This window comes from Eptesicus fuscus, chromosome 5 (genome assembly GCF_027574615.1).
Source record: "Eptesicus fuscus isolate TK198812 chromosome 5, DD_ASM_mEF_20220401, whole genome shotgun sequence".
Taxonomy (NCBI): domain Eukaryota; kingdom Metazoa; phylum Chordata; class Mammalia; order Chiroptera; family Vespertilionidae; genus Eptesicus; species Eptesicus fuscus.
In genome coordinates, this window is record NC_072477.1 from 59,222,849 (window position 1) to 59,237,438 (window position 14,590).

Below are 14,590 nucleotides of genomic sequence, written 5' to 3' on the forward strand. Positions count from 1 at the left end.
CTGACACTAATGGCTTTTCTTCTCTATTATTCGTGTTTTTACTCCGGACAATCCTGGGAAGTACTTAGGGTGAATGTTATAGATATGATCTCCAAGGATTTGGAGAGGGAGCAAGCACTAACATTTAGTGGGTGCCGGGTGTGAGGTAGGTTCTCGCTTGGCTGGCTGGTATCACCATGAGCAGGGACATGCAGTTGTAGGGAGTCCGCACTTGGTTCTACCCTAGATCCACCTCTATCTGGCTGTGGGCTTAGATGAGCCGGTAAACCAGGTGGCTTACTGTAAACTCGGAGCCTAGGGTTCTGCAACGTGGAGATTTCAGGCCTGGGATGTAGGCTTGGGCTCCCTGGTGCCTGGGAGGCAGCCGAGTGCAGTGGCTACGGCACAGGCCTCACAGCAGGCAGAGCGGCTGGAGGGCCCCAGCATCTCTGTTCCACCAGCAGGGACCTCGGTCCAGTCACTGAACTTGCTCTGAGACTCTTTTCCACATGTGTGAGGTGACGATGAAAGTAGTCCCAGCCTCCAAAAGTTATTATAGTGATTAAATGAGAACGCAGGTGTTAAAGGGAAAAAAAAACCACAGGCCCCAAATGGCGTCACTCGAGTTAAAAGCCCATGATACCAAACCTAGATTTAAGACCTGATCTAATTGCAGTTCCAACCTCTCCCAGAAACAATCTTAATCAACCAGTAGGGAATTTTCTGGTCAAGGACCAGTAAGGTAATATGTCACATAGGCCCTCTCCGTCCCCCATAGAAAGAAGAGGCAACCTATATAATAAAACCCTTCCCCTTCATACGCACACAAGTAATCCTTCCTTTTCTTTCTGGCTAATAGCTCTCTTGCCCCCGACCCAGCTTCCTATAAAGACCCTCCATTTTGTACAACCCCTTGGAGCACCCTTCCAATTGCTAGTTGGGATGCTTCCTGAATTGTTTAATAAAATCAACTAGATATTCAGATTTACTTGGTTACATTTTGTGGTTTTCTTTAAATGTGTGTTTGTTTGTTTTTAAATTGATATTTAGAGAGAGAGGAAGGGAGAGGGATAGGGAGATAGAAATGCTGGAGATCTAGCCCACAACCTGGGTATGTGCCATGACGGGGAATTGAACCGGTGAGCTCTTGCTTCCTGGGTCTACACCGAACTGCTGAGCCACACCAGCTGGGCAAGTGCTGTGTTTTGTTGTTGTTGTTGTTTTAACACAGGTAAACTGCCTTGTGTTCCATAAACAGTAGCTCTTCTTAATCTAATTTTCATCATTATTATTTGAAAAGGATATTCTAATGTCCTGGGAAAAAGGGAACTGTACGCTTTGCCTACGCACCTACCTGGAATGGAAATCCACTCAACTAATGAGCCTTTTCTTGGGCTGTTGGGGCAGATTCTCAGCCCTGCCTTTGTGCTGAGAGCGGCCCAGCTGGGCTGGCATGGTCTGAGGCGGTTCCCCCACCCCCAGTTGCCGGTCTGGTTTCTTTCACCCTCACAAAAGACCTTGCAGAGCTGCCTAGCAGAGTCAATATCTCCAGGGTCCCGTGGGACAGGAGCAGCCCACGGTGGCCATGGTGGCTTGTCCAGTCCCACCTGGTTCCCCTCGCCCCCCCTCTCCCCTAGGACTCACTCCTCCTGAGCCCTGTGGCTGGTCTGAGGCCCTGGAGTCTGACTGAGGTGCACACCTGGGCACCTGGCTCTCCTCCAGTCCCTGGCTCTCCTCCAGTCAGAAAGACCTCAGAAGGGCCCACACAGCCAGGTGGGCTGCTATTGTTCCAGCCCACACCATTGTGAGGAAGCTGTTTCTTTGGGCAGCGCTGGCTTTCTTGGCTTCTAATTTGTGCTAGTTTTTCTTTCCATTGCCTAGAATGGGGTCGAGTGTAGGGGGAAGAGTACCAGCTTGAGGGGCAGGTGGCCCTCTATTCAGATGGCCTGGCAGGTACTTCTGGGCCAGGCACTGTATGGAGCATGGTGCCAAGAGCTTTGCAGAAATGAGAATGATCTCAGGAGCCCTCATAACATCGCCATCAGAGGCTCCTCCTAACAGAGGCCCAGGCGCAGAGTGGTGAAGTAACTTTCTCAAGCAGCAGAGCCAACGGGGGCTGTGATGGCAAGGAGGGAATCCATGAGAGGGGAGGGAGAAGGGAGGAAAGGAAAGAGGGAGATTGCTTCACAATCTTGCCCGGAGCCTGACTTAAGAGGGATTTAGCCACACCCTTCCCAGAGAGGAGGTCAGCAAGGACTGACTGGAGGGGTTATGGAGATGCAAGGGGGCCTTCCCAAGGAAAAACACACCCTAACAGGAGATGGGAAGGGGCGCTATTTCTGTGGGGGAGCAGGAAGCCGGTGAGGATGCCTTTTTGGGTGGTCCCAGCAGCCGTTTAATTCAGAACCTGTGTTTGGATCTCAAAGGAGCTCAGGCCCCTGAAGTCATGAACACCTGAGCCGAACGCAGCCTTCTGAGCAATAAGACCATGAAGGCGGTGTCCCTGATTCCTGTGGTTGCCAGTTAGTTTTAATTTTTGAGTGAATGAATGAACAATTCACACGCAAGAGCCTTGGCCCACCAGCAAATGGAACCTTCAGCAGAGGTTTTCCTGTTCCTTCTGGCAGGTGATTTCCACACCCTCCGGTGTTTCAGCAGCTTCCTCTTCCCGGTTCCTGAAGGAACCTGCATTTCCCTCTCCCGGCTTCCTTCCTGGCTTCCTGTGTTGCCAAGCCTCTTGCAGTTGTCATCACGTCTTCAGAAAGCTGCGGATAGGTACAGGAAGTTGCTCCAGACGGGAGATGAAACCAGCAATCAATAATAAAATAAAACAAAAACAACACACAAAGACTATGTTTCTAAGAAAAATGCATCACCGGCTTCCCGCAGGAGTTATGTACCATATGTCCTAATATCCGTGGAACAATGCATCTCATTTTTAGCTCTTCTGCTTGGCTTTCCTGGCCATCTCAACAAGAAAGGAAATGGACCTTTTAACCTGCGGCTGCCCAGCTTACCGATGATTTATGGTAAATGATGGCCTTCCCTTTTAACCCTTTCTTCAGATATGGCAACATAGAATCCCTCCCTCCAGCTTGCTTTCTCCTGGCTACTAGCTTAGTATATTTATGGTGCATGAGTCACCAAGCTGCCGCCTGATTGGATAAAAACCCAGCACCCCTGAGACCATCCGTCAATTACAGCTATTCTCAGCTCCATTCACAGATTTATTAGCTTGCACACACAGAGAAATTCATTCAGCAAAGTTCATTCATAAAAATTTCAACACTCTGCGTCTCATCCCGCACATCTCAGCCTTCTGCTGCGGCCGCGCTGCCGAAAGAAGCTCTGAGAGGGAGGGATGCTCCGGGCCAGGGCGGGCCGGCGGGGAGGGGATGCGCGGAACTCGGAGGGACCACTAGTCCCTGAAATAACGCCGAGCAGCTCCGGTCACTAGTACTCCTGGCTGGTGGCCCAGACGGAATGCAAGACAACATCTTCCAAGAGAGGGCAGCCATTAGAATCAAGAAACTCGGGCAGAACGCCCTTTGGCTCCTCTTTCTTTATTTCCTTTTTCCTTTTTTAAGGGGCAGTCGCTGGAACAAAGGGTTAATAGGCCAGTCATTGCCCCGCCCTGTGGGAGCCGGAGGGAGCAGGTTTGAAAGTTCCTGTGTGCCGAGGGGCGGCTGGGGGTGGGGGCGGGGGCGCTAAGTATTTCTGCAACCTCCTGCACCGCAGGCGATGCTGCGGGACCCGCCGGCCGGTGCTGGGCCGGGATCCGTTCCCAAGAGTTGGCCTTGAGTGATTCCCCCGCCGCCGCGAGCCGGGACCCAGCCCAGGCTCACCCAGCAAGGAATCCAGGCGAGAACCCCGGGCGCTGCCGCCCGGTCCAGGGAAGGACTGGAAGCCGGGGAGCCGCCTTCCCTCCCGGCTGTCACCCCCAAGGGCTCGGCCGCCGAGCCGAAGAGGTGGCCGCCGTGAGCTGCACGGGGCGTGGGGACATTTGTTTTCGCACCGGTGACCGAGCGGACGAGGCGGCGATTTATGCCCCAGCACCCCGGGTCAGCCCTGCCGGGGCTATGCGAGAGCGCAGCCCGGACGGCTGGGCAGGACGCGCGCTGTATGTAGGGCTGTTCGGGCACCCCGGCATGCTGCACAGGGCCAAGTACAGCCGCTTTCGGAACGAGTCCGTCACGTCCCTGGACGAAGGCAGTCCCGGAGGCTCCGTCGGGAACAAGGGCTCCCCGCAGCCTCCCTACCCCGCCCTGGCCCCGCACTTGCCGGCTGAAGATGCCGCCTCGGCGTCCCAGGAGAGCCCCACCCCGCTGTGCACCTTGATCCCGCGGATGGCCAGCGTGAAGCTGGCCAACCCAGCCACCTTGCTGAGTCTGAAAAACTTTTGCTTGGGGACCAAAGAGGTGCCCCGGCTGAAGCTCCAGGAGAGCCAGGATCCGGCTCCCAGCAGCCCGGCCTCCCCCGAACACAGTCTAAATAGGTCCGGGTCTGCACCTCCGCAGCAGCAGGACGTGGTGGGGCGCAGGGCAAGCGCCCTAACTCCCGATGCCTGCCCCCTCCCGGGCCCCGGGGAGCCACCCGCGGGGAGCAGGCAGGACCGGCACTGCCTGCAGCACCTGTTGGGGACGGGCATGAACTACTATGTGAAGGTGAGTCCATCTCCGTCCCCCTCTCTGCAGTCCTGAGGGCTCCTGGGGACAGGGGCATCGTCCCTGCTTTCTGCAAGGGGCGCACATCACCGGGCTGAGGTCTAGGTTTGGACCAGACACTGTGCAACTGGACCCAGGGCAGGAGGGGAGCCGGGCTTACGGGCTCTGCCAATACCTTCCTTGTACTGGAGTCGGACAAGTTTGGTTCAAGGGCATGAACTAGTGCTAACTTAGGGTAGTTGCCAGGTGTGGGGGCAACTTCTGATCGGGGCAGCCGAGATAGCGCCTTCTTGTCCCCACTGGACCTAGCATTCTGGCCAAGAAGAGTCCAGAATTTCCAATCTGATTAGTGATTGAGACCCGGTAGGTTATACCGGCCATTGTACGTCAGTAGAGATTTCTGTGCTAGAGGAATACGTGCTGTGTAAGGAACTTGAATTATACTTTAAATTTTTAATTTAGCATTTAACAAGCACTTCTCAAAACATGGCCAAGTCTCTAGTCTTGTATGAGGAGCTGGTCTTAGGTCTTTGGTGCCCATTTTTGCATTTATTGCCTACACTGAGGCAAGTGTGACTTGTCCAGGAGCCGTGTGCAAAAAATCAAGGTCCTTGCTGGCTTTGCACCTGCTCTTGCCCAGTCCAGATCTGGGTGAAAGAAGTAGATTTGGTCCTTGTCCTTCTGGAGCTCACATTTCAATTGAGGAGATCGACGAATGCCTGTGAAATAAAAAGAGAGATATACCTAGTAATAGATATCTCGTGTGAGAATGCTGAGGGGATTCAGAAAGATGGAAGGTTGTGATCTGGGATTCATTCACGAGACACCTTCAGGGGAAGGTGCATCTTGGGAGAGAGAACACATCTGGATTGGCAGAGGGGAGGAGACTCCTAGCAGGGCAAGAATATGAGCACAGCCTAAAGGCAGGTGTCGCTGTGGTGGCTGCAGGCCAGCATCTCAGAAGCTGGACTCTCCTGAGAGAAGGCATGCTGGAGGGCAGTGAGGGGGCGATAGAGTGGCTGGTACATAGCTGGTGCTCAAACAAATATGAGTCAGAAAAAGGCCGGTAGAGATCAGGGGTAGCTTGGGGAGAAGGGAGTAGTTGACCAAAGATCTTAGATGCCGAATGAGGAGTTTTTAAACACTGACTGGCAAACAAGATCCCTTGTAGGTTTGTAGGCACACTGTGACTTCACCAAAGTGGTTTCAAAAAGATCAACCTGCGGGTTTATTTGAGATGAATTGAAGCCAGGAGAAATTGGAGATTGGAAGGTCGATAAGAAAGATGCTCCGAAAGTTCAGGAAAGAAAGATGAAAACATGGATGAAGGTAGAGATGAGAGAAAGGAGATGAATGTGAGAGAGACTGTGAGAAGCCTCAGCAGTTTTGAGTGATGGATCAGATCATTTTAGGTCATAATACAAATCACAGAATAGTCAACATTTATTGAGCAGGGGGCAGATTGGTGAGTTTGTTCTTGTTGTTTATGGAAGTTGAGGGGAAGGCTGATGAAGGGGGTTGTGAGGAGTGAAAAGTAACTTCAGACTTAAGTCTCAGAATAAGAGTAGTGAAGCCAGTGAATTGGGGAGACTCACGCTGTGTTTGCCCTTGACATGTTACATTTAAAGTGATGTTATCCAGGTGGCACTTATTTGTAGGTAGGCTGTCACATAAGGCTAGCACTCAGGTGAGAAGTTTCATGTGAAGGTGTAAATTTCAGAGCTAGCCCGATAATTATATTATAAACAGGCAATTAAGAGCTCAAGGAAGACCAATAATGAACATTGAGAGGGTTACAAAAAGAGCAGGCTTGGGGCAGCCTTGGAAAATGGATAATTAAAACCTCCAAGGAAGATAAATTTATGGGACACTCAGCTCTTGCACTCCTCCACAGCGATGTGACTCATAATGGAAATAGCTTCATGTATCTGCTAAAAGTTCATGGGCACAGTCTCCTTTGCCAAGCGTAAGTGTCTGCTCGGTCCTAACAGGAAAATGACTGACTCTCCAAACCCATGGTCTCGGCACCTGCCTTCCCATCACCGAGGCATCCTCTACCTTCTGCTGTGCCTTTGCTCCCCTCTGTACCGCCTTCCGCCACCCCACACCCAGGCACCACCTGTACCATTTTAAACGTGGAAAGAGTTGCTGTGTGCTCTCCATTGTCCCTGGGGAATGCCTCCACTGGCATTTTACATTTTTAATGAGAACACCATCTGTCTTTCCCTGGCGGTGACAACTGACCCCCAGGAAAAGTGCTGCCCCATGACCCATACTATTTCGCCGTTAGACAGTGATGTGAGACACCAGTTGACACCTCTCTTAGGAAGTCAAAATATACACAGAAGAGCTTACTTTAATAATTTTTATAGAATCCTAACTTTGAAAACTGGCAGGGGCTCAGAAGTTGTCAAGTTCAATGCCTCTACAGAGAAACTGAAGTCCAGATAAGTGATTTTTCAAAGGCCACGCAGAAGTCAAAAGGACAGTTAGATCTAGAACCCATGTCCCTTGTGTGCCATTCTTGGTTCTTTTCACCACAGGTTTTCATTGTGGTTGAGATTCTGTTCCTCAGGATTCTTTGAGATGTGAACCAATTTTACAAAAATGAAATGGAAACCTATTCATTTACAGTGAAAAATATCAAACCAAAATTGTGATCCCTCTATAGCAATGGTTTTCAACCTTTCTAATTCTGTGACCCTTTAATACAGTTCCTCAGAGCTAGCCCGATAATTATATTATAAACAGGCAATTTAGATCTCTAGGAAGACCAATAATGAACATTGAGAGGGTTACAAAAAGAGCAGGCTTGGGGCCCCCAACCATAAAATTATTTTCGTTGCTACTTCATAACTGTAATTTTGTTACTGTTAATGAATTATAATGTAAATATCTGTGTTTTCCGATGGTCTTAGGTGACCCTGCTAGCGGTTCACGACCCACAGAGTCGCCTAAGACCATCGGAAAACACAGATATTTACATTACGATTCATAACAGTAGCAAAATTACAGTTATGAAGTAACAACGAAAATAATTTTATGGTTGGGGGTCACTACAACATGAGGAACTGTGTTAAAGGGTCGCGGCATGAGAAAGGTTGAGAACCGCTGCTCTATAGGAATAGGCACATAGGAAGACTCAAACCAAAGGTTACTCAGTGATGATGGAAGCAAGGCATAGAAGTGACAGAGTTGTTCTTAATGGTGAGTCTCACAGGGACAGATTTTATAGGCAAGAGGCAGCCACATATTTTACTTCCTCATCTGCATCATATGACTGCCCCCCCTCCCTGCCCAAACTTATTTGTTTATTCATTCCCTCATTTATTCAACAAATATGTATTGTGAACCAATTTATGTGACAGGAACTGTTCCAGGCCCTGGGGAGACATACGTGAATTGAAGAGACCAGGTCTGGGCCTTGGTGGAACTTACATTCTAGGGAGTAGAGATGGGCCCTGGTTGAATATTGAATAAACAAGTCCATATAATATGTCATGTGTAGTAGGTGTTAGGAGAGCAATACAGCAGGGGAAGTAAGAAAGGCAGTGGCCTGGGTGGGGATGGCAGGTATATTTTGGGGGGGGGGGGGCTAAAAATGGCATAGTTCATTTAGTTTTCCTTGCACATTTTATCTTCACAATAGGAACTATATTTGCCCTCTACTCTTAAGTTACAATTGACTTTGGGTTAAATATCCTTTTTAAAAATGACTCTTCTTTTGGTCTCTTGATGTAGAATCAGTTATACAGCTGAAAATACTTTAGAAATCCTGAGCACCTAATTTTGAGTCACTTTCATTTAAGCTCAGGCCTCGAACACCCTGGAGGTCACTCAAGGGAGATGGCTAGCAAATCATCCTTTGAGAGGTACTGGGCCAGACTCAGACAGCCAGGTCTGAGCAAAGTAGTGAGGTGAGTGAAGTCTGCTCCATGATGCCAAATGGTTTACTTTCACTGTAAGATTCAGTCTCATTTCTGAGGTCTTCCCAAGTCACTTCACCCATCAGCAGACATCCACCTGGAGGCCTCCCAGCTGCCCCGCATGTCTGTGGTGAGTGCGGAAAACATACAACGTGACAGGTGGGCTCGTCTCTAAAATGAGCGGCTTGGTCTTCATGGCCTTCACGGTGCCCCCCAGCACCAGCATTTAATGACTCTAGGCTCCTTTCTCCAGTGGGAAGTGTTTAAACTTTCCCGCCCCCAACCCCCCAAATTGCCTGTAATTTAGTTCAAAGACGACATAAAGCAAAGACAAAGAACAAACTCTGCTGCGACAGGTGAGCACGGTAGTTCTCACCCTGACCCTCGGAGGGAGGCTGCCTTCTCCAGGTGAGGGCACTGAGACCCCAGAAGTCGGTTATCTGCCCTTTACAACCTAAGTAGCAGACAGGATTCAAACCCAGGTTTGTCTCCCTCCACTGCTCATCTCCTTCCGGGCGGCCTGGAAGCGTGCGAGTGGCGTAGTGTGTGAGGAGGACCACACTGTGCAGGGGAGCTTTATTACAGAACGGTCCTGAGAGCTTGCTGGGTCGCATTCATTTGCATGATTTCAGTCTCCTCACTTCAGCTCAGCCCGGCCCAACCAATTCCTCAGACTGTGCTAGTGTCCTAGGGCTGCTGTGACAAGTATCACAAACTGGGTGGCTTACAACAACAGATATCTATTCTCTTGCAATTCCGGAGCCTAGAACTCTGAAATCAGCAGTCCTTGGCATTCCTTGACTTGGGATACATGACTCTACTCTCTGCCTCCTCTTCTCTCCTCTGTGTCCATGTTCAAATTTCCCCCTCTTATAGGGACACCGGACCCTGGGTTAGGGCCCATATGAATTCAGTGTGACTGCATCTTAACCTGATTACATCTGCAAAGACTCTACCTCCAAATAAGGTCACATTCACAGTTCTTGGGGTTAAGACTTCAACCTACCTTTTTGGGTGATGTAATTCAATCCTAACAGTCCCCCCAGAACATTAACTGCAATGTATTTGCCCACATAGACGTTCTTGGGTATTGGGCTCATCAGCTTTGTATGCAAATGCAAATTTGTATTGAGGTATTTTCTTTGCTTCCTTTGTAAATATCACAGCATACTCTTACTGTCTATCCTCCTGGGTCTAATGTTGTGTCTAAACGCTGAGCTAATAGATTAGTGCTGTCTGTTGTCTAGGTTAGATGTAGTCCACAGAGCTACAATGTTCTGTCTGCCCAAGTATCTTTTTCACTGGAGTGCACAGGTCTAGGTGTGACAAGATCTGGGTTAGAGTAATGGCTCTCACATTAAATAGCTGTGTGACCTTGGGTGAGTCACCTTACCTCTCTGATTTTCTCAGATTTAAAACAAGAAGTTTGAACAAAATGCTGCCTGACATCCTGAGACTCCAGGTCTCCTTTCCCACTGGTCTTAAATATCCTTCTCTTAGGATCTCTTTTGGTTAGAAAACAGATTCAGGACAATTTCCTGAAGGAAATATTTTTTACATCTCTTTAATAGAGAGGAGAAGGAATGCCCTTGGCACCCTCTTACTAACACTGAGCTGGCTTCACCAGTCAAGCAGAAAGGGGTGTGTTGTACTGGCACGGGCGCAGGTGGTCAATTTCAGAGAAATAGTGAGAGCGGAGTCAGGGTGTGGAACAGCATCTGAGTGTAGGATTATTGGGCGGGTGGGAAAGGGGGCAGAGGGCAGTCTGGTCCAGGGCAGGCCAGGGTGAATGATGGTGGCTGGGATCCTGAGAACTTGGCATCACTCACGTGGTCTAATCAGCCAGGCCAGGTTGGGGCTCGGTGTTCAACCTGAGGACTGTAGAAGCAGCCGGAGTTAGTTAACCTTTCTCTCTTTTCTATAGACAAAGTGCTAAGAGAAAAAGGCCCGGCTACACACAGTCTGGTAACTCTAACCTTGAAAGAGGGAGGTTTGTAACTCCAGGAAACCCCTGAAGAGACAGTCCCACGGTTCATGCAAAATAAAGGCAGACCTGAGAGGTGTGGGTCAGGCATTCACAGTCCACTGCTAATTTCCCTCTTTTCTAAGTCAATGGTGGTTAAAAGGAGGTAGGAGGGGTGGGAGGAAATAATTCCAGCTAAAACTGACACTTTGGCCTTGAGAATATAGTATTGTGGTTTTCCCCCTGTTTCTTTCTTGGAGTAGATGTAGGAGTCGATTCTGCTAGAGCTTAGGAAAACCCTGGCAGATTTGACCTGTTGTTCCTGTTATTCTCTCTCTTAAAAAACACACACACACACACACACAAAAAAACATTTTTATTGATTTTAGAGAGGAAGGGAGAGGGAGAAAGAGATAGAAACATCAATGATGAGAGAGAATCATTGATCGGCTGCCTCCTGCAGGCCCCACACTGGGGATTGAGCCCGCATCCCAGGCATGTGCCCTGACTGGGAATCGAACCGTGACCTCCTGTTTCATAGGTCGACACTCAACCACTGAGCCACGCCGGCCAGGCCTGTTATTCTCCTTAAACCCTCACACATGGTTTGATCTGTCCAGTCCTTGACCACCCCTGGCCACTAGAATATTAACTAGAAGAAAAGAGTCTTAGAGATTACCAAGTTCAAAACCTTACTTATAGTTGAGGAAACAGAGGATCAGAGATGTGAAGTGACTTGCCCCATGCCACACAGCAACTTAGTGGTGGAGCCCAGACAAGAACTGTGTGCAATGCTCTATTTTCCACCCTTATCTTGCTTCACCTTCCCTCACTCCCCGAACATGCAATGCCGGGTGTGTCTGCTTGATTACAATGCTGTGCTTGTGCTTTTTAAAAGACCAGAATGAAAACGTTTTTTCTAATGGGAAAACTGTATTTAAAAATCAGTGAGAAGGGAAAAGAGAGCAAGGAAGGAGTGGCAAGGAGCCCAAAGTGCATTGCTTTTGCCAATTCCACCTTTTTGTTTATGGATGGTAACATGTCCTTGTTGGACCAATACTTGTACAACGTTTTATTAATCTTCCACAACCCTTTGGGCTTGTCTTCTCAATATGGCTTGTTGTCTCATTTCCATGTTCCTATCACTTTAAAGCCAATATCATGGCACCATGATTATATTGAATCAACCCTGTCCCCAGTGCAGTTCCCAGGGTGACAGCCCCATCTCGAGGGCAGTGGTAAGATGTTGCACGTAGCTCTCGACGCACGGTGACTCCTCGCCCCTTCCCACCAGCAGCAGGCAGGTGAGGTAGCTGGGGTTTCCTCCCCTCTCCTAAAAGATACAAGCTTTGGAGCTCAGGGATCTGGTCATATTTGCATTGACATATTAAGATCATGGAGACCAAAGGATGCGGGCCTCAGTGCTGCCCACATAGAGCCGCTACATGCAATGGGAGGGTTTGGCAAGGAGGTATTTGGAAAAGTCGACAGGTCTCAAAGAGCTGGAATTTTGATTGAGAACATTGGTTGAGGTCAGAATAACAGAAATTTATTGATATCATAGCAATGATGATAAATTTGCAACCATAAACTTAGGGGTACAAGATGACATTAAAATATATATATATTTTTTGTTAATCCTCACCTGAGAATATTTTTCCATTGATTTTATTTTATTTTTTTTATTTTAGAGAGAGTGGAAGGGAGGGAGAGAGAGAGAGAGAGACATCTCTCATATCTCTCCCACATAAACCCCAACAAGGGCTGGGGATCAAGCCTGCAACCGAGGTATGTCTCCTTGACTGGAATTGAACCCACGACCCTTTGGTCCATGGGCTGATGCTGTATCCACTGAGCCAAACCGGGCAGGGCCATTAAAAATATTATGAAATCTAACACCAAGTCACTTCCTGCTTTAATTTTGGTCATTATTCACCTCCTAACCTCTCACCAGTACCACATAGTGAGTGAATCAGGGGGCTCATTTTATGTCCCCAAATGGGAAAAAGGCCTCTGGCGTTCAGTTCATTGTTAAGAATGTTGATAGTTAGACAGGAGGCACCCCTGGGTCTAGGCTCCATTTTCACACTAGAATTGCAACCCATTCTGGGAGCCCTTTGCTGAGAATTTAGCCTGGCTACCTGCCTCTCCAGCCACTCCCCTTGGGAGGCCTGGCCACTTGCATGGGGCCTGGCCAGGGTGCAGGTTGAGGGTTCATCATGGCCAGACACCCACCAATATCAGCTAGCCATCATCTTCCCACTTCCTGCCTCTGAAGGTAGGGAGGACAGATGGCTTAAGCAAGTTAATGGGAAATCCAGAAGCAGCTGGCAAACAAAAGAGGTGACAATGGTAGGAGGACACAGCAGGAAGACACAAAGGAAAGGACAGCCCACTCATGGAGACAAGACAGAATTCTCAGGCCCAAAGTGTCAATAGTACTACTGAGGCCAAGAAACCCTGAGTCCATGGGACAAGAGCATAAGCCTGGGATGTGCATTTGAAGGAAACAATGAATAAGAGAATAGACAATTGATTAGTCTTTTGGATTCTGAAAAATCAACCTAAGCTCCTTCTAATTTTCTCAAATTTTCTTCTTTAAACCCACAGTTTCTCTAAATATTATAGTTCACTCTCTTACCCCGACCCAAACAATACTCCTCAGGCTTCCACATGGGGATCTCAAGTGATGGGAATGACCGTGGGGCTAATTAGCCATGTGCTACTAGTGCTCACTTGTAGATCAGGTATTGGCAGCAGTTTTGACCTCAGGTGCCCTCTGGGCTAAAGGTCGTTTCCAGGCTAGCTTGGTTTCCTAACCATGGCATCCTACCATTGTCCAGACCTTCATTTCCATAGGAAATGCATTAAGATTTTTAACAACTAACTTATAAGTAAATTTTTAGAAACGTTTGTTTGGGGATTGGAAACGCCCTCTAGTTAGAAGGGAAGAAGTGCTGGAAAGCAAGCAACCTGAGGAAAAAGCCCAAGGGCAATAAGGACAACCTCAGAAATTGGATTTTCCCCTCAGTGTCGTCAGCTCATAATTTCTATGAATCATTCATTAGGAAATGGCGAAATGTATAATTCAAACTTGATTTTTTTTTTTTTTTTTTTTGGTTTTACCTTTGCCAACTCTAGGGCCTTGAAAAGCATTGCCTCCCCCTTCCCCTCTCCTCAGCATGGTTCCTTTAACCCTGGACTCGGGACACAGACTGATATATTAGACTGCAAAATTCTGTTTCATGGCAAGCTAAGCTATCCAAGGTCACAGGGCTCATCAGCGGCAGAGCAAGGACTAAGATTCAGGTCTCCTGATTCCCAGGCCAGGCTCTTTCAGTACCTTTTCTGAATAAGACATAATTCTTGCACAAGGACGTTCTAATATGAAAGGTAGGAGAGGAGAACAAAGATGTCCACATACATGTCTATAATATTAGTCGGTGTATAATAAATGACACCAAAATGATGCAAGTAAAGCATGTGGGAGTTGAGGGAGGAAAGCGGACTCCTTCCATTTGAGATGATTAGAGAAGGTGTCATGAAGGAGGAGGCATGTTCACTGATTCTTGAGAAATCAGTAGCGTTTTCACAGGCAGAGATGGAGGAAGAGCATTCTAGGCAAAGACACTGACAGGAGGGGAGGCATGGAGGTGGGAAAGTGGAGGATGCATTTGGGAAGTAGTGAGCAATTTGACTTGGTGGGAGAGTGCATGGGTAAATGTAGGAGGTCTGAGGGAAAATAAGATGAACTGATGCTGTTACAAAGTTGTATAATGTCTGAAAAGTTGGGTTTTCCAACAGAAAACTATTAATTTTTTTTTTTAAATAGGGGAATGACAAACTCAGAGGTATGTTTTAGGAAGATTACATGGGCTGCAGTGCTCAGAGAGGATCCAAAAGGAGAGCGACTGGAAAAAGGGAGCTCAGGTGAGAAGCTGTTTGGGAAGAAAGGCAGTGGCAATAGCAATGGGGAAAGATGTGAGACCCATCAGAGGAGGAAGTGGGGAGCAGGAAGCATTTGGGGATAAGTTCCATTTTGCATGTGTTGCATTCAA

The 14,590-nt window shown here is 48.3% G+C and overlaps 1 protein-coding gene across 1 annotated transcript in view; it reads left to right on the forward strand.

Moving 5' to 3' along the window:
- Nucleotides 1-4,058: 4,058 nt before the first annotated feature.
- The window catches only part of SHC4 (SHC adaptor protein 4), a 113,771-nt gene continuing 103,239 nt past the window's right edge, over nucleotides 4,059-14,590 (forward strand). Inside the window, exon 1 of the mRNA XM_008143121.3 lies at nucleotides 4,059-4,643. Coding sequence (XP_008141343.2) covers nucleotides 4,059-4,643 — 585 coding nt within the window. The remainder of the gene's footprint in view (nucleotides 4,644-14,590) is intronic.